Raw genomic sequence first — 24286 nt, 5'->3', positions numbered from 1 at the left:
ATAACTTATTTTCAAGGCACAATTTCCTCCTGATTTATCCACAGCTTAAAATATTTTATCTCAATTTTTGTGAGAAAAGGTTGTTACCAAAACTGACATAGAAGGAATGCAAAAATTTTATGCTCACAATCTGACCTAGTCTGAAAACACAAAATAGTCACCAAATAACAATAAATGGAAAGATACTTAACACACAAATTATCTAGGTTACCCAGTAAGTTTCTCTAGTAGCTGGAGCTTTTTTAGCTGGTTGCTTTTTTAAACTCTCACATGACCAGCAGGTAGAACAGAGCACTACACACTGGCACCTGGCGGTTGACAAAAACAACCTTGCCCGTGGAACAGAGGCATAGTAAGCAAGTGGAAGGGAAGGCTGTCAAACAACAACTTTCAAATAAGTATTTTACTTCTGTTATGTTCTTTGACCACTGTAGTTTACCAGCTGCAGGTTTATGCAACGTACACAGACATGAACCTTTCATTGACATTAAAACCCCCAAGCTTCTAGTTAATAATATTTTTCATTTACCAGAGGGGCCCAGTATGTGTACAGGTAGCCTATTTTCAGTGCTGGTACAAACTGTGAGCAGGACACGACGAGAAAATAGAGATTCAAGAAAAACTTGAACTGTTCATATAAAACCTAAAATGAAAAAGAAAGTAGATAAATGCCTTGAAATTTGTACTCATAATATACATAAAAAACACCTTTTCATGATAGGAGATATAAAAGCATTATATGTCATACCATTATAGATAGCACTCTTACAGTACTTATATAGCACAATATATTACATATCATCACACGCTACTACATTATTTTTAATATTATACTCCTATTGTTGTTGAGAAAAATCCATTGATAGTATTGCCTCTTTTCACTCTGAAAAAGCAATTTGCTAAATTTTGGGTATTTTGAAAACTGGACTATGCATGAAGACAACTGTGCGAAGACTTAAATACAGGTACTAAGATATATGTATTACTAAATCAAAGATTTGGTCTAAACTCAGAGCTAATTATCCAACCTGTAAGTGAAGCCACAATAGACTTATCACAGAATACATTGTCCCAAACTCCAAAGCAATGACAGATGCAGAGATTCCTTTGGTAATTAAAAGCACCACTTCAGCAAGCACATGTTCTCAAGACTGCTTTGGTTGTAATTACAACACTAAGAACATTATTCATTTTATAAAATTTTGAATCTTCAAAGACTTCAGTTGGAACACTGAGACTTTAGAAAATGAATAACCAATTATTTCAAAGATAAAACATTTGAAATAGATAAAAACCCCACATTTAGAGATTGTCTCCATCTTTTAATCTTAAAATTCAATTAATATTACAATGACTTTGCATAAAACCCAAAGTTAATTGACTCATATTTATTGTTCTTACTAGTCAAACATTATTACTTAATTATGTAAAAATCTATGTACTAGGAAAAATATTCAGGAAAGTTCAAAGTGTTTTTCTGGTAGGCACAGCAAAGTAGTGGTACCTCAAAGCTGCCAGTTTAGCTCAAGACTAGCTAAACAGCCTCCCAGCGTAAGATTTTTTTTCCAGAGCATTAAATGCAATTTCACAACTTACCAGTAAAACTGTAAAGGTAAAAAAGTGAAATTAGAAGTTGTCAGAAAGGTCAGAGGCTTCTTCCAAAATGAAAGGATTTCAGGCTGAACCTGCACCTTATGTTCATCCTGATGAAGTTCATATACTCATTTTTGCTAGTATGTTTAACTGTTTACAAAAAACTTGATACACCAGGTCAAAGACAGTACTTTAGGAGAGGCAGACCTTGTAAGAGAAGATCAAAGTTAAAAAACACCTTCCTACAAATTTTTTGCTTCCTGGCAGACCACTGACAGTTCATTCAATACAAAGCTAAGCAGTTCAGTCCAGTTAAGCAAATTGAAAACTCTCCAGCTACATAAAACTAATAAAACTACTGCCTTGAAGTTCAGGAGAGGTATCTTCAAAACCCACCCATCACAGAAGATATGTTTTATGGTAACTCATGCAAAATTCCTAAGCAGCTGTATCAAGATGTACATGAAATTGAACAGACTGGTATAAAGAGAGAAGCAGCACGTATTTTAGGTAATGGTCACAAATTAGGTGATATTTTGGAAATGTTACAGCTCTTTTAGCCAACAAGTAAAATTCTGTTAATCTAAGCATTATTTTCGGTTTGTATTTGGATATGAAATCACTGAATATTACCCACTGCCAGCCTCAGTGCTTAAAAAAACCACAGAAGAGAACACAAAATTTCACATGATGAAAATTTCAACCAGAGTACATCACTGGAGTCAATATTTATGACTGTTATATTTACGGGTTTGGAATCAATGCAGTGATATTCCCTACAATTAATTCTAGTAAAGCAGCATTAAAAAAAGACAGCTACACAATATTCTAATAAATGAAAGTCTTAATTTATATCTAAAATTAAAATTTGAAAACATTTCATTTTCACCAACTATTGGGCTTTACATTTAGGATCACAGTTTTGAAGTTACTATAGAGTTTTTAAATACTAGCACCAAATTAAAAATCTGACTTGACCTATTGGGTAAAACCAAGATTTTTAAAAGATAAAAATCACAAAGATTCTCTCTCACAATAGAGAACTGCAAACTGCAGCTGATCCCTTTAAGGAATATGAATATGGTTCATGATTTGTAATCTACACTGCAGATTTCTAGTTGCAATAATCAATGGCTTACTATATGCTTAATGAATTTTGTGATCTTTAGGTAAGCATATGTGGCTTAACCAATTTCAGTGTGTTTAATAATTTAAACTATGGAAGAAAATATTTGCTTTGTCCAATAATGATGAGAATATTTTATCAACATGTTATAAGTGACATTTTATTTCCCTGACAGGAGATCAGTCTTAATTACAAGACCATTAATTTTTTTGTTGTTGTTTTAATAAGGAAATGCATTACTAAACACCCGCCAGTCATTGGACTAAAGAGGCCAGAAGAATAGAATCGATACTCTTATAAATCAGTATGATAAATAAAAAAATTAAGACAAAGCATATCTGTATTCAAAAGTACAAAACAGTTTTTGCTACAGGACACAGGACTCTTGGATGGTATTTGTAAAAATATGAGTAGAAGTGTAATACTAAAATTTAAAGTATTACAGTAGGATACATTTTTAGGTTTAAGTACTTAAGTTTCAAAAATTGTTTCTCAGTTGCTAAATTATATTATAACAACACATTTTTTTTTAAACTACATACAAGACAAAACTGTAATGTCTTTTCTGTCTTCATATACATAGTGTGTAATACAAGCAAAAAACTGAAATTATGGCACAATACAGCTTCCTAGGACAAAACTGGCAAAAAACCCTTTCCACTCCACAACAAAAGTATTTGCTAGAGAACTGTACTCAAAACCAAAAACACCTGCCAAAAAACTGCAGTAACAAATTCAACTCTGAAATGCACTAAACTAGGCCTACTCGTGATAAAAATTGAAGATGTTAGTGGTTTTTGTCCTTTAAGAAGTTGTCTATTTCAGAATTCATTATTTATTACACTTTCAATGGCAAGGAGTATGAGAAAAGATCCACAGTAGATCTAAATTGTAATTTGGGATTAAATTGTAATTTTGAAGTATTTACTTCTCAACTGAAGTCAACCCTTTGCATGCAGAAGTGTTTCCTTTTTTAAAAAGGACTACAAATTTCTAATGATGAACAGAAAAGTGCAAAGAAATCCATCTCAAATTTCAAAATCTTCATTGAATTCCAACTACTCAAACTGCAATTAAGTACATATCCCTTTGAAAACCAAACAATTTAATAAAAATGCAATCTTGCTTGCAACTGTTAATTTTTCATTGTAGTCATTGAGACAAACACAGAAAAAAAAAGAAGAACCTGGGCAAATAAAACGATCTTTTTGTGGAATAGTCAAAAAACACTACAGAATATACAGTCAGCCCTACACCAGAAAATATTTAGTGGTCTTACCCCAGGTATAAAGGTAAAGATGTTGTACTTTTGATTTTTTATGGCATTTTTGGGGTATTTTTCTTCACACTTTTCAGGACACCCAAGCCACACTGTGCGAGCCTTTAGGTCTTTCTTTCTTCGACAAATATTTATGAGCCAATCAGAACAACTGAAAAGAAAGACAATTGTTTATTTTAAAACTAAAAATGTACAATACAATCACAATTCCAAACCTGGAATGCCTGAAGACAAATACCTATGAAAAACAGGCTAAAAATGTTCCATCTAAATAAGCAAGCATGATGTCAGCATCTAATATTTAGGGCAATTCAGAGTGAACTCACTCAGACATATGCATATAATAAACACTTGCACATTCTTTGCAGAAAATCCTAATACACTAAAGATAAATTCCACTACACCTTACCCTGACATAGGTTCAAAGAACTGTAGTTAATAAGATTCTGTATCATACTTTATAATCCTTTGGCTAATTTCTTTTACTTGGATTACTAATCATGCTAATGATTGAAGAGAAATAAGGCTTCTGTTTGATACAGTTCAAAAAGATTTCAGTACCTTTGGATACAATTACCACATAATTTGCAGATCTTCAGTTTCCTCCATACCACTGCTAATGCCTTACTGTCAAATACTGAAAACAAAACAAACCCAAACCTAACAAACAAAAACAAAACAAACAAACAAAAATTTTTTAAAAAAAGCCCACTATGCAAATGCAGATTGCACTATGATCTGCAATCTTCAGTTTGCAGGGGAACTTCAATTCAGGGGAACTTCAGTTCACAGAAGAAAGGAACAGCATCCTTGCCTAACCAGCTTACAAATCTACTGAAGAAGTTTAAACCATGAGCAGTGAGACAGAGAAGAGCTCTCAGCAACCTTTAAACAACTGCATTTTGGAGAAGGATACAGGAATGGTGGGAGGGGGTCACAACATGGAAGAACAAAAGCTGGCAAATGGAATGATGCCTCTGAGGAACAACACACTGTTTACAAACAGTGTAAAACAAGGAACAAACATGGATGTGACTCAACTCACATAATGTAATCAGCTTAAGTACTTGCTAGTACTACCTACAGAGCATCCAGACCATAGACACCATTTGCAAAGAAAAGTGGTCATTTACAAAGAAAATGCTGTACACTGCCTATTCTTGGTTTACAATCCCATACATTAAAGGAGAATTTATCTGTATTAATTTGTTAATACAGTGAGAAGGTGCCTCAATCATTTTGGGAGTCTGTTTTAGGCAAGTGAATCAGAACACTGAGCAGACAGTCCTTCCAAGCTCTTCACCTTCAGCAGTTGACTGAGCTGATAACAGCAGATTTCAGCTACATCAGCTGGTGAAGTTGACATGAGAAACAATTTCTAGTGAGGTTTTTGAATATGCTGGCAATAGTTTTGATGCAGCAAAAAGAAAAAACCGTTGGAAAGTTCTTACAAATTTTATTCAAACCAACAGGAAGAATTTGGCTGAGAACAAAAGAGAAATTTACAATCCAATCATCTCAGCACAGTTTACTGGATCAATTCTGTGTAGTCAACCTATTCATACATATTTGTACACACCTGTAAGAAAACAAAAGTCACAACCAACAATGACATGCCAAGAACAATCTTTAAAATGGAACTCATTTAACTGTGAGAAGAACCAGTTGCACTACTGCTTGAGACTGCATGTCCTCTACTGACTCCTTGGGCTTTGAGCACCCTGATCTGGTGAAAGATGTCTGTGCCCATGCCAGGGAGGCTGGATTAGATGATCTTTAAAGGTCCCTTTCAACCCAAATCAGTCTATGATTCTATGTCTCTAATAAAATTTAACTCTCAAGACATTTATCTTAAAAAAAGTAAAGGAACATGTTCTTGGAACTGCATTTCCAATGCAGTTGGAAAAATCATAGTTGCAGAGCAGCTTTCATAAAAGCCAGGTAATTTCAGTGAAGGTCCGTAAAGCTTTATTTAGAATTTACTGGGTAATTGACTGTTGAATATTTCATTTTTCAGACCACAAATAAACTAGAAGTGAGAGGGTTAAAGGCCAAGAGCAGATCAGAGTTCCAGGCTGCCTTGACAGATTAGCAAAACTAAAACATTACCTGGAAGACACAGAATGCAGTTGAATAGGTACAAGAGCAACACAGTTTACAAAGAAATAACCCACTACACAAATACAGAACCAGGAAATGCTCAAAAATCAGATGGCATCTCAGTTACTGCATGAGAATGTTATACACGTGCAAAAAAAGACATCTGTTCAGTGTGGACAAGCATACTTGTAGCAAGTCATGAATGTATTCCTTTCTCTCAGTCAGTGCTAGCATGATCTCAGTTGGCTTACAGGACCATTCTGAATACCGAATTTCAACAAACAGGCCTATTGGGAAAACAGAGACCACACACAAGAACAAGACAACAATTACAGGTCTAGAAAGCAGGGCAGGCTGACTACAAGATACACCAAAAGAAACAGAGCTGATCACAGAAGGCTGAGTGTGGACTTAATATGGTTTCAAGGATGTAAGAACCAGCTACAAAGAGGAAAGGGACAATTATTCTCTAGGTCTTCCATTATTAACTAATGACAGACCTTCAACTATGGCAAATCAATAAGCAACGTGGGCACTACATGGACAGTTATTGAATAAACTCTTTTAATGACAGGGGTGGAGGAGACACTTAAGGAGACTGCAATTGCAGATCTCTACAATGTGGTTAGATCAGACATCCATGATGGATATAATTCATTCTGTACAGGCAAGGAATTGACTGGAAACTGCTTAAGGTCCTTTCCTAGTCTGTTTATTCACAATTACAGAATCATGAAATACACAAATACTGCACAAAGGAAGGCTGGTAGTTAGCTTACATTGCCACAATCCCTATTAAAGTGTTCTTGTATGTAGTCTACATTATCCCATGGTTATTACAAATTAATTGCCAAAGAATGGAATTCAAAGTTGTTGGTTCTTTTTAAAGAAAATTGAAGGTTATGCCAATAGCAAAATTATTCAAAGAAACAATAACTCTGTTATGGAAATACCACAACAACAATACTCACAAGCTGACATTTAAAATACTTCAATCTTAAATGCTGGATTCTTAAGATTTTCTCCCCGAAACTCTCATGATAGGATAGATGTAAACATGCATTTTATTTTTGTTACAAAAATGAAATGTGCTTTCTTCAGCTTTTCCCAGTCACTTTAAAACAGTGACAAATAATTAGTCTATCACAAAAATTGTAACAGTATTAATTCAACTTTCAAAATACAGCCCTGTTATTTAGTAACACACAAATCAGAAATATTACTTAAGCTTGTCTGTAAAGCAAAATGAACAGCAGTCTTTCCATTTCAGGATTCCACAATTAGTTTAATGGCTGTGAACAGATCCTGCTGCGGCCGTAATGCCCAGTACCTCCTGCCCCCCACAACAAAGGTGTGGATTCTTTCTCCTTCCCTTGTGCTGGCACAAATACTCATGCAACTTCATGGGAAAACCAGGCCTGCAAATCGATCCAGCTGCAAACTAAGGCCAAATAAAAGGAGATTATTTGCAGTTATATCCATCCCCAACCTTTAAAAATAGCAAAAACATTAAAAATAGTTGAAACAATGCAGGTTATGTTTGCAGCAGAAGGCAAAATGATTCCACTCAATGCCAACTTGGATTTTTACTTGATAAAACTGCTCATGGCATTAAAGCTTTAAACTTGTTAGTTTCCAGGGCAGGGGTGTGGAAACAGAAGAGATAGCTTAGTTATATAGTGGGAAACGTAAGAACAGAACTGTAGGAAAAAAGTTCCCAGGAAAGTATTTTTTTCCTGGAGTAAGTAAGCTAGCATGACAGCTCTGCCTATAGTCCCATTCACAGAAATTCTCTGACAATCTTTGAAATTCTGCATTGTTCAGTTTTTGAATTTGAACTGTAAACAGACTGAATACTTGATTAGGAACAGTCTCTTTCAGAGAATCACTTCCTCAGACACTAAAGACTTCTCTACTGCTAAAATGAAACATTCACCTAAAGCAACATAAGTACACTGCCTTCCTGGCCAGGGAGTCTTCCCCTCCTTGAAACTAGGGGTTTTTTTGCTACAGATCAACAGACAGCATCATGACCATTCGTTTAGCAATGCCAAAAAGCAGAAACGCAATAGTCATGTCTGCCTGGGAAACAACTGTGAGACGTTTGAGAAAAGGGATTTGACTGACACAGAGCTAAGAGCAGTCAAGTTCTCAGATGTGAGAAGTCTCATCTAATGAATATAGTACAGGTTATGCCCAAATCAATTATGTCATGATTCAGATGAGCTTTACTACCATAAAAATAGAAATAAGTTGGATTCTGCTATTTACCGTCTCAGCAGCAGTTATTGCTATCACAGAAAGAATACAAGGTGGACATGCTGGTCTTAGAAATACTGAACAGTTTATATTAATTTAAAAATTTAACACCAAAGTCTACCCCAAAATTTTGTAACTCAGATTATCAACACCCCACACACTTCTAATTTGTTCTTGAATTAACATTCCCCGATAGAGAATATATTTGAGAGCAAGGATATAGATCCTTTAATGGGCTTTCTGTACCCAGTAAATTTGTATGATAAATGAGAGTAACATTCTGTGAGCTTCAAATAGCCTAGAAACATAATGCAAGATGTAGCATGATTGAGACCTGAGACACACTTCAGATTTTTCTGAAGTCTTATGTAAAACCACGTGTTATGCTAGGGATTTGGTAATAAAAAATTATAAAGTGCATCCTTGTTTACTGATTTAAGTTTCTATTTCAAATGCCCTTGTGCAGAAAATTCAACACATGCCCAGAAAGCCTTTTCCTTAAGCTAGCTGCAAGCTGTGTTGTCTGTATCAATATAACAGACTGTATATATGATAAATAACTGAATTTATAAAAGAACCTCAAGACATATCTATTAAATAGCATTTTACTAACCTGCGTCCTAATGTATTATTATAATCTGGAGGAACAATAACCGCTGTCTTCATATTAGTAACCAATACCATATTTAAATTAAAAACAACAACAACAAAATCCCACCAACCAAAAAAACTCCCCACCAACAACCCAAAACCTGGAGTAATTGTTAAATAAGACCCCTTAACTTTTTCATAAATAGAGCATATCTCTACAAGTCAAAAGCTGAAGTAAAAGTCTCAACTGACTCTGCAGTTGAGATAAAGGCTAATGATAAAGGCTTTTTTATTTTCTCTTTTCATTACTTTTATCCTACAAGCTTAACTGCCAGTATCTTTCACAAAACAGCATTTTCATCAGAATGGAAAGATAATATAAAAGCTCTATATTGTCTGCAAGGGTCAGCTTTTCCTTATTAGGTTTTAAGTAGCAGAAACTAGTTCTGCAAAGAAAACATACTGTAATTATTGTACTCAACAGGTAGCTTCAGTAATCAGGCCAAAAGCAACACAGTGGTCATGTCATTCTGAAAAGATCAGCATTTTCCCATGCTTCTGCATAACAAATGCGTTGCAGATTAATTGAAAGCGTACAGGCCATCTTAGAGCCCAAATTAATCCGAGCATTTGATATCCCCTTCACTTCATATGGAAATGCCATTCAATGGCACCATTTTCATAGGGACAAAGTGTTTTTTGATAACAAGTGGAATGTAAATCTCATGAGAAAGAAATCAATCCAGCCCAAAGAACTCCAGAGTATTGATCTATGTGCATTATAATTTCACAAGCTTGAAGAGAATTTGTAAGTTAAAGGGGAAATGACTACAACCACAAAACAGCTGCTATATCACAAAGTTTTCTTTTAACTGTGTTATGAAAGAAGAAATAAGCAGTTTCTGAAGTTAAAAGTTATACTGGTTGAATTAAGTCTTCAGTTTGTTCAAAATCAAAGGCAACATTTAATTTAATTATGATTTTTTTCTTGCAAATGCAAAAACTCTTTAAAGAGCTGGAGATTTGCAAATAAAGCTCACACTATTCAGATCTGATCAATAAGCCTATTGTCTAAACTGAAGTTAAAAGATGAATAAAAGATTTTTACAAAATCATTTTTCAAATACACAGAGCTTTGTCAAACCTTCCATATTTACTTCCACAAAGATGAAACTTTTTAGACTGAAGAGTAACAGTTTCTGATGTAGACACAAAAATCTATAGAATATAAAATCCTAAAGTTGCAAAGTAAGAGATGGAAAAACTTCCTCTCACAAAAAATGAGGTTAATCCTAACAATGTAAAATAGACAAAAACCCCTACTGGGTATGGGGGTTTTTGTTTGTTTGCAACATGTAAAGTGATTTTGAACACAAGACTTTCACTGAGAACCCAGAAGAAATTAGGGGCCCCCTGAGCTCAGCTCCAGAACAATGCCTAATCTTTTATTGTGTTCACCTTTCTGTCACAGCTTTGAAAAATTTACAGTTTCACTTAAAGCACAAAAAGAAATTCTAGATGTTGAAGTTGAGATTTCGACCTCACCCAGATACAGGTATGAGGTACTGATTTCCATAAAAATAGGGTGAAATTTTAAATTCTGTTTAACTGAACAAGTCTCAGATTGCGTTGATCTTACACCACACTTAAAAGAACGCTGTTTATCTTCTGAAAATAAGTTTCATGAATACACCAACACACATTAAAATTGTTTCCTTACATGCTCCTCTCCATTTCAAGTGTGAAGGCATCAACACACAACTATGTTCCAAACCAATACTTAACATCCCTGTAACTGTACAAAACAAAAAACACTGTAACTAATTCTACTACACAGGGTAAATACTGCAGGTATAACAATACAGTAGCCTCCAAGTTTCCTGCATGATTTTTTGCATGATCTTAAGCAACTTTATCAACAGAAAATTGGCATTTCAAAAACACAACTATTCTGCAGGCCCTATCAAAAATTTGTATTATAATTGCTATTATAATGAGAAACCATCAAAAAGAGTAACTTACACTGATTGCACATCCCTGATTTTTATCAGTTACGAAGCCTCAATAATGCTCTCAGCCCTGATGAAATCTCCCTACTACAATGACACACTCAGAAATGCTCACCCAAGAGGAGGTTTCTATCCAGCCTAACTGGACCAGTAGATAAGATACCATGGGATTCACTTTCCTTCCACATCTTGTTCCCTACCTCATCTAAGCAGGTATTTGCAGCTTTCCCATGAGAGTATCCTCTGTCTCCTAATATCCAACTGAAATTTCAAGTTGCTTCTGGAATCTGATGGTCATTTTTTCATTTTTTTTCCATGAAAAATGAAAATTATCTGCTATGATGCTCTGTTATAGACAACACTAATGTAATTAAAGTGCCAGTAGGTATAAACGCATGACCAAACAGACTCTTTATTGTGTCTGAATTCAGACGAGGAAATCAGCAAAGCGTAAGTCATACTTCCCTAAAGCCTCTTTCTTAGTGAAGACTTTTCTTTTTACAAACCTATACTACCAGTAAAATATGAGCATAACAAAAAAAAAAAAAAAAAAAAAAAAAAAAAAGAACTCATAGTGCAATTTCCTTTCTCTTTCCCTTCTCAAAAATCCATCACAAATATGACTCAAGTAATTTAAACAACAGGTTTGAATGTTTCTAGGCTTGGAAGCTGAGATGTACCTCTCAACTTCAAAAAGCAAGCAGAAACATGAATTTTTGTAATCTTCAGCACTTATGACCATTTCTTGTGACAATCTCTTACAATTTTTAATTAATTCCAACAATTCACCTTGCAATTGTCTGTCTCTATCTAAACACTGTAAATTCCATGTCAGGGTGCAGTCTTTACTGATCTGCCTGTTTTCATGAAACTTACAGGAATATAACCAGTAACTAACAATCACTAATACTTATAGAACTGAATTCACATGAAAGTATATTGTTTGAAATGTATCTAAATTTTAAGACATGTTCAAAAGATTAACAGCTTCTTTAAATACTTATTTTTTTAACAACTAAAATGTAGGTCTATACCTACAGAACCACTGCTTCCAAAACTTGTTTATATATACAAACACTACTTCTGTAAGCTTTTCTACCTTCTTTCCTTCCTTCTACCTTCCAAACACTTAATCCCTCTAATAAAATTAATAAACCGTGAGATTTTGCTAAATCATTATATAAAACAGAAATCAACACAGATCATTTTTTTAAGCTTTGTAACAATGATCTCAAAAAACTGAAGATGTACAAACACAGCTTTGCTCAGGTAAAACAACAGGCCTTTTAAGGTGCCATGAAAACCAGCTGTGAAGACTTCTATCTAAATCAGATCTAAAAATATCTGCCAAAGAAAGCATTCATCATTGAAATTCTGAAAATTGAAGCACTGAAAGTGAAGTGAAAGTGCTTCTGAAGTGCTTCTGAAGTGAAGCACTGAAAATGCTTCACTCACTTCACTTTACTTATTCCCAGATTTTATCACTCCAAATTACAGAAAAAGGAAGATCCTTAATAATCCTCACAGCAATTTCTCTACTTACAACTTTTGCTAAAAATTCATTAGAAAATTACTGTTCCAAGGTACTTACAAAGAGCGGAGTTTGGCACAGAAAATTTCTAAGCAAGAACCAAATCACAAGAGCTAATTTCAGTTGTAATTCACACCAAGATCACCAGTGACATTTATACTTAAACCTTTAAAGTTGAAGACTTAACTAATTATTAGTTGATGAATTTGCTTTTTCCTTACAGCAACACCAATAAATTTATGGTTTTTAATTATTATATTTTATATAATTATTATATTTTATATATTGTAAGTTTAACACACTAATATCTGCAAAAGTGAAAATTTTAACCCCTCTACCCTAATGTAGTTTTGAGTGAAGTGAAAACTAGGATTACATTCCAAATTATGGACCTCAGATTAATACAAGTTTAGCTCATGATCTCTCTTGGAAGTCAGCAAGGCAGACAGGAGAAGCACAACTGCATCAGCTTTTCAGAACTGCTTTTAACAGCTGGTAATGTACTAGTAGGGAAAATGCAGGCAAATAAATCAAAAAATTCATGACAACCAAATTATTCTGTGTTCTGTACCCTGCATACATCACACAATACAAAGTTACTGTTACTTTAATTTCTTAAAAACTTTAATTAAAAGTACTAGTGTGTGACAAACCTAGTGCAAAGGAACTTCCAGCCACCACAGATAAACCATTCTAAGCCTCTTCTTCTCTGAGAAATTCTGGCTCTTGGTAAAGTATGGTAATCACTCTCATCATTCTCAAAGCCTTCTTCTGACATCATCAGTGGCATTTCATCCAAATGAGAGGACTCATCTTCTACTTGGTACCTAGCAAAATGAGATAAAAGCACTACATAAATAGCCAATACATAATTTTTTACTACCGGAAATCTCCTAAAGGAACAAGTTAATTTTTGCCACATGGAATTTTACTAGGGAGATATTTTCATCTAAGCATCTCATGCATTTTTGTTAACACATATTAACATATATGTATATAACAAGATATCTCATATATTAGAGGTACATAACAAGATATTCCAATTTTAGTTAAAATTCTGTAATACAGCAAAAATACAACCTGCAGTCATTGTCAATCATAATATAAATAATTCCAAGGAAATTCTTAGTTTTTATATATTCTATGCATACAAAGTTGCAACTTCCTACTTTTCAAAGCATTCTTTGTACAATTTTGTTAAACAGAAGTTACTTTGCAAAGCTTATAGCAGACACAAGTGACTTGAGTTTTCATGGAAGCACAGACTTGGTATTTCCACTGTGCTTTTGCAACCTGCTTCCCTATGTCTTTTCTTGTGTGTGCAGGCCTTTGAGCCTCACTTTCTACACCACTCATCAGTATCTTGGTTTTAATTATGAAAACATTGTAGTTACTCTTATAATTCTACACAAAAACATTCAGCGAGTCAAGAAGATTTGCCTGTGGGATCCATGGAACATTAAGCTAACAATGGTCCTTTCCTCCCCAGAAACTATTATGCACTCTTTTTGTTTTTCCCCGGTAGCTTCAGTCGGTGTCTCGGCTGCCTTGGTTGGTCCTGGTTAGGGGTGCACTTACGTACCCCCCTGTCCAAGCAACTCCGGCAAGACTCCCGGGCACAGGCAACACTTAGCAAGCTTAGTTATAGTGATATTCAGCTCTTAGCAGTGATCAGCTCTTTAGCAGTGATTCTCAGCTCATAAGCTTGCTAAGGTGCCTTGGCAGACGCAGGGAGAGAGAGGAGAAGCGCCGTATGGAGTTCCACAGATGAATCTTTATTAGCTTCTTCCGTGAAGGGTTCCAGGGACAGCGGCTTCTGCTGAGCTGGGGGAAAGTGGGGTTTTTATAGGGTACAGAGGTTTTGAAAAGGTGTCCAATGGTATGGTTCGGGGTACAAAGTGACCTATTGTCTTACAGGGAGATAAGCGAGGGTCCAAGCGCGGGAGAAGGGTTATTTTGGCCTAGTCACCATGACTAGGCATTTCTGCCCTTAAGCAACTGACCGCCACGGGAGCCTACCAGGCTTCCCGGCTGCAACAATTCCACTTTCTGTATTTAATAAAAAAGCGTTCCCTATAGTTCTTTTAAAGCAATAGATAAGGCATGAGAACATAACTAATACAATGACAACTACAATGAAAATCCACAGAATTCCCTTAACAAGAGATGCAACCCATCCTGTTAATCCCCATTGACCAAAAAGGTCATTGACCCAGTCTGGGTTCTTTTCTATTTTTAAGTCCTTCACAAGTTCTCTCAGTTTTTGGATGTTTGCGTGGATGGATTCTGAGCGTGATGAGAGATTGAAGCAACACATCCCTTCGAAGTCTTGGCATCCGTGTCCATGGGCGAGCAGCAAGAAGTCAATCGCGGCGCGGTTCTGGAGAGATGCATGTCTTGTGGTTTCCTCATCCCTTAAAAGATCACTCAGGGCAGCAGATGTAGCGTTGGCTTGCTTACTAAGCCAGCAGCCTAAGTGATTTATTTCACCAAGGGCCTTAGCTGCAGCTACCCACGGTAAGAATAGGGAGACAGCAATTCTTTTTGGTTTATTCCAATTGTATAATTTGGGATCACAGGTTTCGTCAAATTCTGTATAGGATCTTTTGTGGCGATTTGCTTCACTTTCTTTTTTCCAATTATGTAACAAGGTAATATTTGGTGTGAGGGTAGAAAGTCTCCCAAGGCTACAGGGACCTCCCTGCAGGCGTGAGGGGATCCCAGCCCATACTCGGTCACCACAGATGAGAAACATCCCTTTGGGTAGTACTTTGGGATGGATAGAGGATACAGATATCACGCGAGTGGTGTAATTGCACCAATCCGGATAGTTATAGGCTTTGTTAATGGGTGATATGTCTTTTCTGTATGTGTTTTTTAACTGATTAGTTTCTGGCCCATTATTCCTTGGGCGTCTATAGTAAAATTTAACACAGTATGCTGCTTTGGTGGACCCCAGCAAGTCCAATTCTTGGGGTTCCTCTAGGGCATTAGGTAATATTTTTGTCCAATCATCCCAAGTATCTACTGCATTGGGTCTCTTACCTGTGGTGCGGAGGAGCTCAGAGTTATAGACGGGCCAGTCATCTGCTACAAAAGGAATCCCTACTAGACATGTGGAAAGTGGGTTATCAACGCTGCCCATGGATAAGCACATGTTATCCTGTTTCAATGTTTTTGCTAAGGTTACCCAAACATTATGACTAGGCTGGGGGCTAATCCAGCCGCAGGCATACGGTACGATGGAGAGCATCCAAACAGAAGTGAGGAGAACACCAGTTTTCATCTCTGGACAGGGATAAGGCTTCTGATAGGGAATACAAACAAAAATTGTTATCTTTCATGATGGGAGGAAAGGGTTTGGGTTTTTTCCTTCATTCCATTTCTCTGTTCCTTCCCCCCTCCCCCCCTCTTTTTTTATACAAGGGATGGGTAAGTGGGTGTGAAGTTAGGGGTTTTTGGTAAGAGTTGGGAAAGGGAATAATAGGGGTTTTTGGGGTAAAAATTTTCTAAAAAAAGATAATGACATGTAATTCAGAGGACAAGTTTGTGTTCAAGCTATGTCTGGCTTATAGCTTGACTGATGCAGCAGAATGTTGTTCATCTTTTCTGTTTCTTCTGCTGTCGTGGGATGGGTCGGTTTTTTCTTTGGTACGTGGATATTCGGCGACGCCTTCGTCTCCAGGCAGAACTTGTCTGGTTTTGAGGCGGTCTTGTATTCAACTCAGAAGAACTCTTGTCAGTGTCTGACTGAGTAGTGTTTGTAGTGCCTAGGTATGGTTTTATGTGTTTTCCTGGGTACCATCTTGGACCAGATGGTAGTGAAACACACGCATATCCTCTCCCCCAAGTAATTAACTGGAAAGGCCCAGAAATTTGATGAGTCTCTGGGTCCTTCACTAGCACAGGTGGTTTCTCAGCAAGCTTTGCTTGGGTGGTATTTGTGAAGTGGCGAAGTACTGGAGGGTCGGGCTCTGATGTTGTACCATTTAGGAAGTTGATGACATAGAGAGCCTTGCAGAGTCTTTCAGCTGGAGATATGATTTTTGTTTCACTTCGCTGCTGATTGAGGACTCTTTTGAGGGTTTGATGTGTTCTCTCTATGATGGATTGTCCTGTGGGATTTGCAGGTATGCCTGTCTTGTGTTCTATTCCCCAGTCACTGAAGAATTCTTTTAACTTACGAGAGACATAGGCAGGTCCATTATCTGTTTTGATCTGTTTTGGTACTCCCAGGGTAGCAAAGGCAAGGAGGAAGTGCTTTATGGCGTGCTGTGTAGTTTCTCCTGGATGAGATGATGCAAACACTGCTCCAGAAAACGTGTCAACCGATACGTGCACATACTTTGACCTTCCAAAAGGTGGGAAGTGAGTGACATCTGTCTGCCACAGCTGGCAGCTGTTAAGTCCTAGGGGATTGACTCCTGTCCCCACAGATGGTATCTGGTAGCTTTGGCAGTTCGGGCACGTGGCAACAATAGCTTTTGCTTGATCTTTTGAGAGCTTGAACATTCTAATAAGGGCAGCTGCATTTTGGTGATAAAATGCATGTGACAATTTTGCCTGGGCAAAGATGTCAGGGATGTTAGCAGTCTCTAGTGCCATGGCCAAAGCATCTGCTCTCCTGTTCCCTTCTGCAATGATACCTGGGAGGTCAGTGTGTGACCTTACATGCATTACATAGTAAGATTGTTTTCTGTGGGAGATTAAACGTATTAATGCAGAAATCAATTGGTGTAACTTTGGATTGGAAACGTCTTTGAGAAGGGCTTGTTCTGCCCTCATAGCTATACCTGCGACATATGAAGAGTCTGTAATGAGATTAAAAGGTTCGTCTTTGAATTTCTCAAAGGCTCTGACAACAGCTGCTAACTCTGCAATCTGTGGAGATCCCTCCACAATTTGGACATCAGATTCCCATTTTTGGGTCTTAGGGTCTTTCCATGTCATTACAGACTTGTGGGATGACCCCGAGCCATCTGTAAAGACTGTTAGAGCTTTGAGAGGTGTTCTACTCTGTACTAATTTTGGGGTCAGATTAAAGGTTATATTAAAAAGTTTATGTTTTGGGATATGGATGGAAATTTGGCCTGTATAGCTATCTAGGGCGTACTGGAGATTTTCATTGGTCTGAAGCAAATGTTCCAGGTCTCCACCGGTTAATGGCATGTGTATGCATGTGAACTCACACCCTGCAAGGGAACGGAGGCGAGTTCTGGCCTTTTTTATTAGATGTGCCATGATTTCTTGGAAGGTGGTAATTGTCTTTGTAGGTTGGTTGTTTGTAAAGATCCACTCAATTATCAATAAAGGGTCTCGAAGCTGAGTATCCCATTGGAAAATCAGTCCATGGAACCGGGGTGCTTTTCCCAGGATGACAAACTGGAAAGGCAGGCTAGGCTCGAAGCGATGGGCTTGGTGTGAAGATAGGGCTTCTTGGACTTTGGTGATGGCATCTCGGGCTTCTGTTGTAAGAGTGCGTGGAGAGTCCAGGTCTCCATTGCCACGGAGAAGGTTGAACAGGGGAGCGAGGTCCTCTGTTGTAATTCCTAGCAGAGGACGTACCCAATTGATGGATCCACACAGACTATGTAAGTCTCTCAGAGTTTTTGGGTCGTCTCGGATGACGAGCTGCTGGGGTACGATGGTCCTTTCCCGGATCTGGAATCCAAGATAAGTCCATGGGTTGGTGTACTGTATTTTGTCTTCACGGATCTCGAATCCTGCTTTTTCTATGGTTTCAATAGTCTTTGTAACCGCTTTGTCTAGGTAGGCTTTGTCTGATGCACAGATCAGGATGTCATCCATATAGTGGTAGATGATTGCATCTGGAAATAGGCTCCGAACGGGAGACAAAACATGAGCAACATACCATTGGCATATGGTAGGTGAGACCTTGAGACCTTGGGGAAGAAAAAGCCAATGATATCTTTTGAGTGGAGCCTCTCTGTTAAGAGAGGGGACAGAAAAAGCAAACCTTGGAGCGTCCTGGGGGTGCAGCGGGATGCTGAAGAAACAGTCTTTAATATCTATGATGGCAAGTGTCCAGTCTCGAGGCAACATCGATGGTGAAGGCAGTCCAGGCTGAAGGGGGCCCATATCCTCAATTACCTCATTGATTTTACGCAGATCCTGGAGGAGCCTCCACCTGTCCGTTCCAGGCTTTTGCAGTACAAAGACTGGGGTGTTCCAAGGGCTGGTGGTCTCGACGATGTGACCTTTGGCAAGCTGTTCTTCTACAAGTGCTTGTAGTGCGCACAGTTTTACTTTAGAGAGGGGCCACTGTTCAATCCAGATCGGGGTTTGGCATTTCCAGGTAAGCTGAGGGGTATCTGGTAGTGTGCGCTCCTCAGTGGCCCCAATTAGAAATCCCGACTGGGAATTTGTAAGGAAGCTCCCCATTGGGATAGAACATCCCTTCCCCAAAGGGTGATGGGGGCCCTTACCACAAATGGGCGGATAGTTGCCAACTTGCCTTCAGGCCCTTCGATGAGCACGTTGTGCTTGCTTCGCATGGACATTGTGGCTCCACCGATCCCTGAAATCATACCTGGTACCGGTTCTAGTTCCCAGTTTGCAGGCCATTCTGAGCGTGCGATGAGGCTCAGGTCTGCGCCTGAGTCCAGGAGTCCCAGTCGGTGGATCTTCTCACCTTTGCAGGATAGGCCACACTCAATGGTAGGCCTATTGGATCCCAAAATTTGTGCCCACATTGCTATAGGGTTGAGAGGGAGCTGTTCCTTGTGATTTTTTGGGAGTAGAAAGGCTTGTGCAATTGGAGTTCCCTTTAAAAGAAAAAATGGTAAGTCTGTGCAGCACAGCTGGACCAAGATTTCTTGACCTGGGTGCACTGTTTGTACTGCTGGAAAAACAAAAATTTCATCCGGCCCATTAACGGTATCACCTATAATTAAAATGTCAAAAGGACCTCCTTTTGGCCCATACTTGCCAGTAGGGACACGATAAACATCCCTCTTTTTTAAGTCAATGGATAAAGCAGTTACCAGCTGGCGCCGGGTTCCCGTCTGTATTGCTCTGTATGTTGGATCCCCTTCTTGTGACGTGGCATCTCCTGGAATGATGCATGGTTGGGTCTGGATGGCTTTTGATTTGTTGTCTTGGCGTGGAGCCTGACCACGCTCTGCTGGCAGTTTCCCGAACGCCGCTGGAAGCGCTGCTGATTTTGGGGTCTGTGGTAAGTGTTACGGGGAATTTGCATAGGTGACCTATGTGGACAGTCCTTTATAAAATGTCCAAAGTCTCCACAGTGAAAGCAGCGCGTCTGGTCTTGGGAAGTCACTACTGCAAATGCACCAGAAACTCCTTCTGCAATACCCTTAGCAACTGCTTGGGCTACTGTGTTTTCAGTGGAGAGGTGACGTGTACAGCTTTCCACCATTTGTTCTATGGTAGGTTCTGTATCCAAGGGTAAGGCTCTCAGAATAGTTTTACATTGTTCATTAGCATTGCTCATGGCAAGTTTGCATAACAGTTCTTTTCTTGCCTCTATGCTCTCTATCTGTTTATCCAGAGCATCTTTAATTCTGTCCACAAATTTTATAAAGCTTTCATCTACTCCTTGTTTAATATTAGAGAAGTGTAGGGTAGGGATAGAGTCATCTGGGGTGAGAAGTAAGGAAGTCTTAGCTGCAATAGCCAAATCTCGTATTGCTGCCTCAGACAAAGTTTTAGCTTGATCTGAGGGTTTCTGCAAATTGCCTTCTCCAGCCAGCTGTTCAACTGAAAAACTTTGCCCAGTAGGATCTTTAGCGTATGTGTCTGATAATGTTTTTAATTGTTTTTTCCAATGCCTTTCCCATAGCATATATTCTGCCGGGGATAGGAGGCAGTGAGCAATATTCTTAACATCATGGGGTATTAAAACATGTGCCGAGAAGATAGCTTCTAGGAAATTTTTAAAAATATGTGAACTTCTGCCATGTTCTTTGGCTACTTTTCGAAGTTCTATGAGCTCTTTGTTTGTATTAGGTTCCCACATAATTTTAGTGGAGGCACCACCTCTTTCTCCCTTTGTATAAGTTACAGGGAAGGCAGAAATTTTCTGAGCCAACTCCCAGTCACCTGCGTGAGTGGCTTCCATTTTAATTAAAGCCCATGGATCAATGTCATCTTCATCAGAACTGAGCTCAGTATCACTACTATCCTCCAATGAGGAGTGCTTTTTCTGGCGTTTTGGAGTGGCATTTTGCAGGGGTGTGGGGTGCTGTAGACAGGGCTGCAAGACCTGGCTACGGGAGGCGCAGCTGGGACAGGGTTGTGAGGCCTGTAAAAGCGTTATGCTACCATGGGGTGTCTCAGAAGTACCATGAGGGTTTAGTGGCTGCAGGGTTTGGGGATAAGGTAGCGACGGGTGGGTGGGATTGCATGGGGCCGCGTTCGCTACAGAGGGAGTGGGGGGGGTGAGGTGTGGGGGTGCAGAGTCTATAGGAGCAGGCACAGTTGCATTCGAAGATACTGCGGGGAAAGGGTGATGGCCACACATGAGATAAGCAGGTCCTGCAGGCTTTGCAGGCACACAGGAAGGGTTTGGGATCAGCGCGAGGGAGGGGGAAGGTGGGGGCGGCGCGGAGAGGGGGGGTGGGGACAGCACGGAGTCCGTGTTCTCCGTCCCCGGGGGGGCGGCTGAAGGTGGAGGAGGGGGGGCCGAGGGGTGGGGGTGGGGGCTTTGGGGAGAGGGCGTGGGGGTGCCGGGGGCCGCGGTGGTACCGGGGGCGCAGGGCGGGAGCGGGGCAGGAGCGGCGCATCCGCGCCCTACCCCCCTGTGGCCAGCATCTGGAGAGAGGGGGAGGAGATTAGCATCTGAAAGGACACAGTCTGGCGGGAGAGATAAGGATGGACAGCTCTCTTCGGGGGGACTGGGAGACTTCTTAACATTTCCTTGTTCTACTACTTTGGTAATATTATGAAAAATGGGCAGAAATCGTGTAACAGAGAAATCTCCATTAAGTTGGGAAGTGTATATTTTTATCCCCACCGAGTCCCAAAAAGAATCTAAAGTGATAGATTGTGTATTAGTATCAGGAAACTGGGAAATGATCCATTTGATAAACTTTTTCAAGTTAGTTTTTAAGATTTTACTTTTAGAGAAAGAAGGGTTGTTAAGAGATAGAATTTCTAAGATTTCTAAATATAAGTCTCTCTCGTTCTGGGATCGTTTAAATTTACTATTTTTTGATCCCATAGTAATGTGGTCCCGTTCCCCTCCCAGCAGAAAAAAGAGAAAAAAAAATAAAAAGAAAAAGAAAAAGACCCGAGTAAAGAATTTTTTGCGCGCAAAAAGGCTGTAATCAACTTACTCCTCAGCCGAATGTGGGTCACAAAGCTGCTGGTAGGGTGGTCTGCCAACGTCTGACTCCTCAGAGCTGGACTGGGAGGGTCGTCAGACGCCTTCTGCAGAGAAATTCTTCTATAACGGAGAAGTTGCCTTCAGAAGGACTCTGAGCGAACCAAGGCAGTAACTCTTCGCGGTGAAGGCTGCTCTCCAGGGGTTTTTCACCCACGTTGGTTCGCCAGGTTTTGTTTTTCCCCGGTAGCTTCAGTCGGTGTCTCGGCTGCCTTGGTTGGTCCTGGTTAGGGGTGCACTTACGTACCCCCCTGTCCAAGCAACTCCGGCAAGACTCCCGGGCACAGGCAACACTTAGCAAGCTTAGTTATAGTGATATTCAGCTCTTAGCAGTGATCAGCTCTTTAGCAGTGATTCTCAGCTCATAAGCTTGCTAAGGTGCCTTGGCAGACGCAGGGAGAGAGAGGAGAAGCGCCGTATGGAGTTCCACAGATGAATCTTTATTAGCTTCTTCCGTGAAGGGTTCCAGGGACAGCGGCTTCTGCTGAGCTGGGGGAAAGTGGGGTTTTTATAGGGTACAGAGGTTTTGAAAAGGTGTCCAATGGTATGGTTCGGGGTACAAAGTGACCTATTGTCTTACAGGGAGATAAGCGAGGGTCCAAGCGCGGGAGAAGGGTTATTTTGGCCTAGTCACCATGACTAGGCATTTCTGCCCTTAAGCAACTGACCGCCACGGGAGCCTACCAGGCTTCCCGGCTGCAACACACTCTAATTTTACATATATGGAATGCTTTTTAAGCTAAGACAAAACACTGGAATATTCAGTAAGAAAATTACCCTAAGTGCCTGCAAATTGACTAACTTACTCATTTCATACTTTTATACCTTTGGGAAGATGATTGAAAGAAGATACACTGTTATTCAAAATTAGTAAGTTTAATTTTTATGAAGCTGTATTTAAAGTCATCACTTCCAAGATGAATCCTGAGACTGTCCCATTTTCTCCACAGCAAACTAAACCCAAACCATATAAAAACAGTAATTAAAAAAACTGGAAAATCACTGCCTTTATGCAAGCGAGCAGCTGGAGTGCGTGGAGATCTGCCTAGGGATGGATGAGGACGCAACTGAGAGCTTCTGGGTTAAGAGCAAAGAGAGAACAGGCAAAGGCAACATTTGGTAGGTGTCTGCTAGAGACCACCTGAACAGGAAATGCATGTGGGTAAGGCCCTTTACAGACAGAGAGGAACAGCTTCACATTCGCAAGCCCTGGTCTTCATGGCAAATCTTCACAGCCCTGCAGGAATGACACAAAAGGACACAGGCAATCCTGGAGGGTCCTGCAGCACTTCAACAACTTCTCCTCTAATTACTTGGGAGGAGCCCATGAGACGATGCTCTGCTGCACCTCATATCAAGCAAGGAGGGGCTCCCTGGGGATGAGAAGGTCAACACAGCCTTGACTGCAGTGACCATAAAATGGTGAAGTTCAAGACCCTGAGAGCAGGCGGAACGGTAGCAAGCAGCTCACAACCCTGGAATTCAGAATGGATTTGGCCTTTTCAAGAAGTGCTTGAAAGAGTCCCATGGAATAAGGTCTTGGGGAGAAGAGGGGCCCAAAAAAGCTGGTATTCAAGGATCAGCTACTCCAAGTTCAAGAGATTCCCATCTAGTGTGATGGCCCTGACTGGACAAACAAGGAGCTGTCCAAACCCAGACACAAAAATAAAGTGCATGGAGGGTAGAAATAAGGACAGGTAACCTGGGGATATACAAAAACATTGTCCAAGTTTCCAGGGACAAAGCTAGGAAAGCTATAGCAAAATGTATTAGACTCTAGCAAGGGATGTCAAAGACAAGAAGTTTTTAAGTACATGGGTGAGATTAGGAAGACTAGGGAAAATGGAGTCTCATTGATTAAGACAGGGGATATAGCTACATGGGACATGGAAAAGGCTGAGGTACTAGATGCCTTTTTTGATTCAGTCTTGATTAGCAAGACTGACTTTCAGGAGTCTCAGGTCTCAGAGAACAGGAATAATGCCTAAAGCAAGGATGATGAGTCAGGGTACACTTAAGCAAACTGAATATGAATATCTATATATTTATTTTTTATAGTATAATATTACATATATAATAAAATATATGTAATGAAATATATATAATTTGTAATATATATATTAATAGTATTCTATTATGTATATTCATATGTAAAAATATAAAAAAGCCTATGGGCCCTGATGGGATGCACCCACAAGTGCTGAGGAACCTGTCAGACATCACTGCAAGGTCAATTCCAATTATGTTTGATCAATCATGGCAATTGGGAGAAGTGACTGAAGATCGGAGGAAAGCAAATGCCACTCCTACTTTCACGAAGGGCAAGAAGGAGGACCCAGGGAACCTGTCCATACCTTCCAGTCTCACCACAATCCCTGGGAAGATGATAGAGTGGCTCGTCTTTGGAAATCTTTTCCAGAAAAGAACAAGAAAA

General features: G+C 39.4%; 1 protein-coding gene across 3 annotated transcripts in view; it reads right to left on the bottom strand.

Annotated features, from left to right (window-relative positions):
- The window catches only part of ATP9B (ATPase phospholipid transporting 9B (putative)), a 166371-nt gene that overhangs the window by 129128 nt on the left and 12957 nt on the right, over positions 1–24286 (bottom strand). For all 3 annotated transcript variants that reach the window (XM_063403788.1, XM_063403796.1, XM_063403804.1), the window contains exons 2-4: positions 13142–13315; positions 3999–4149; positions 530–643 (exon numbers count right to left, since the gene is read on the bottom strand). In XM_063403788.1, coding sequence (XP_063259858.1) covers positions 530–643; positions 3999–4149; positions 13142–13315 — 439 coding nt within the window. The remainder of the gene's footprint in view (positions 1–529; positions 644–3998; positions 4150–13141; positions 13316–24286) is intronic.

The sequence above is a fragment of the Prinia subflava genome, chromosome 1 (genome assembly GCF_021018805.1).
Source record: "Prinia subflava isolate CZ2003 ecotype Zambia chromosome 1, Cam_Psub_1.2, whole genome shotgun sequence".
NCBI lineage: Eukaryota > Metazoa > Chordata > Aves > Passeriformes > Cisticolidae > Prinia > Prinia subflava.
The sequence above is the reverse complement of the archived record's forward strand: the minus strand, read 5'-3'. Positions and strand labels throughout refer to the sequence as shown.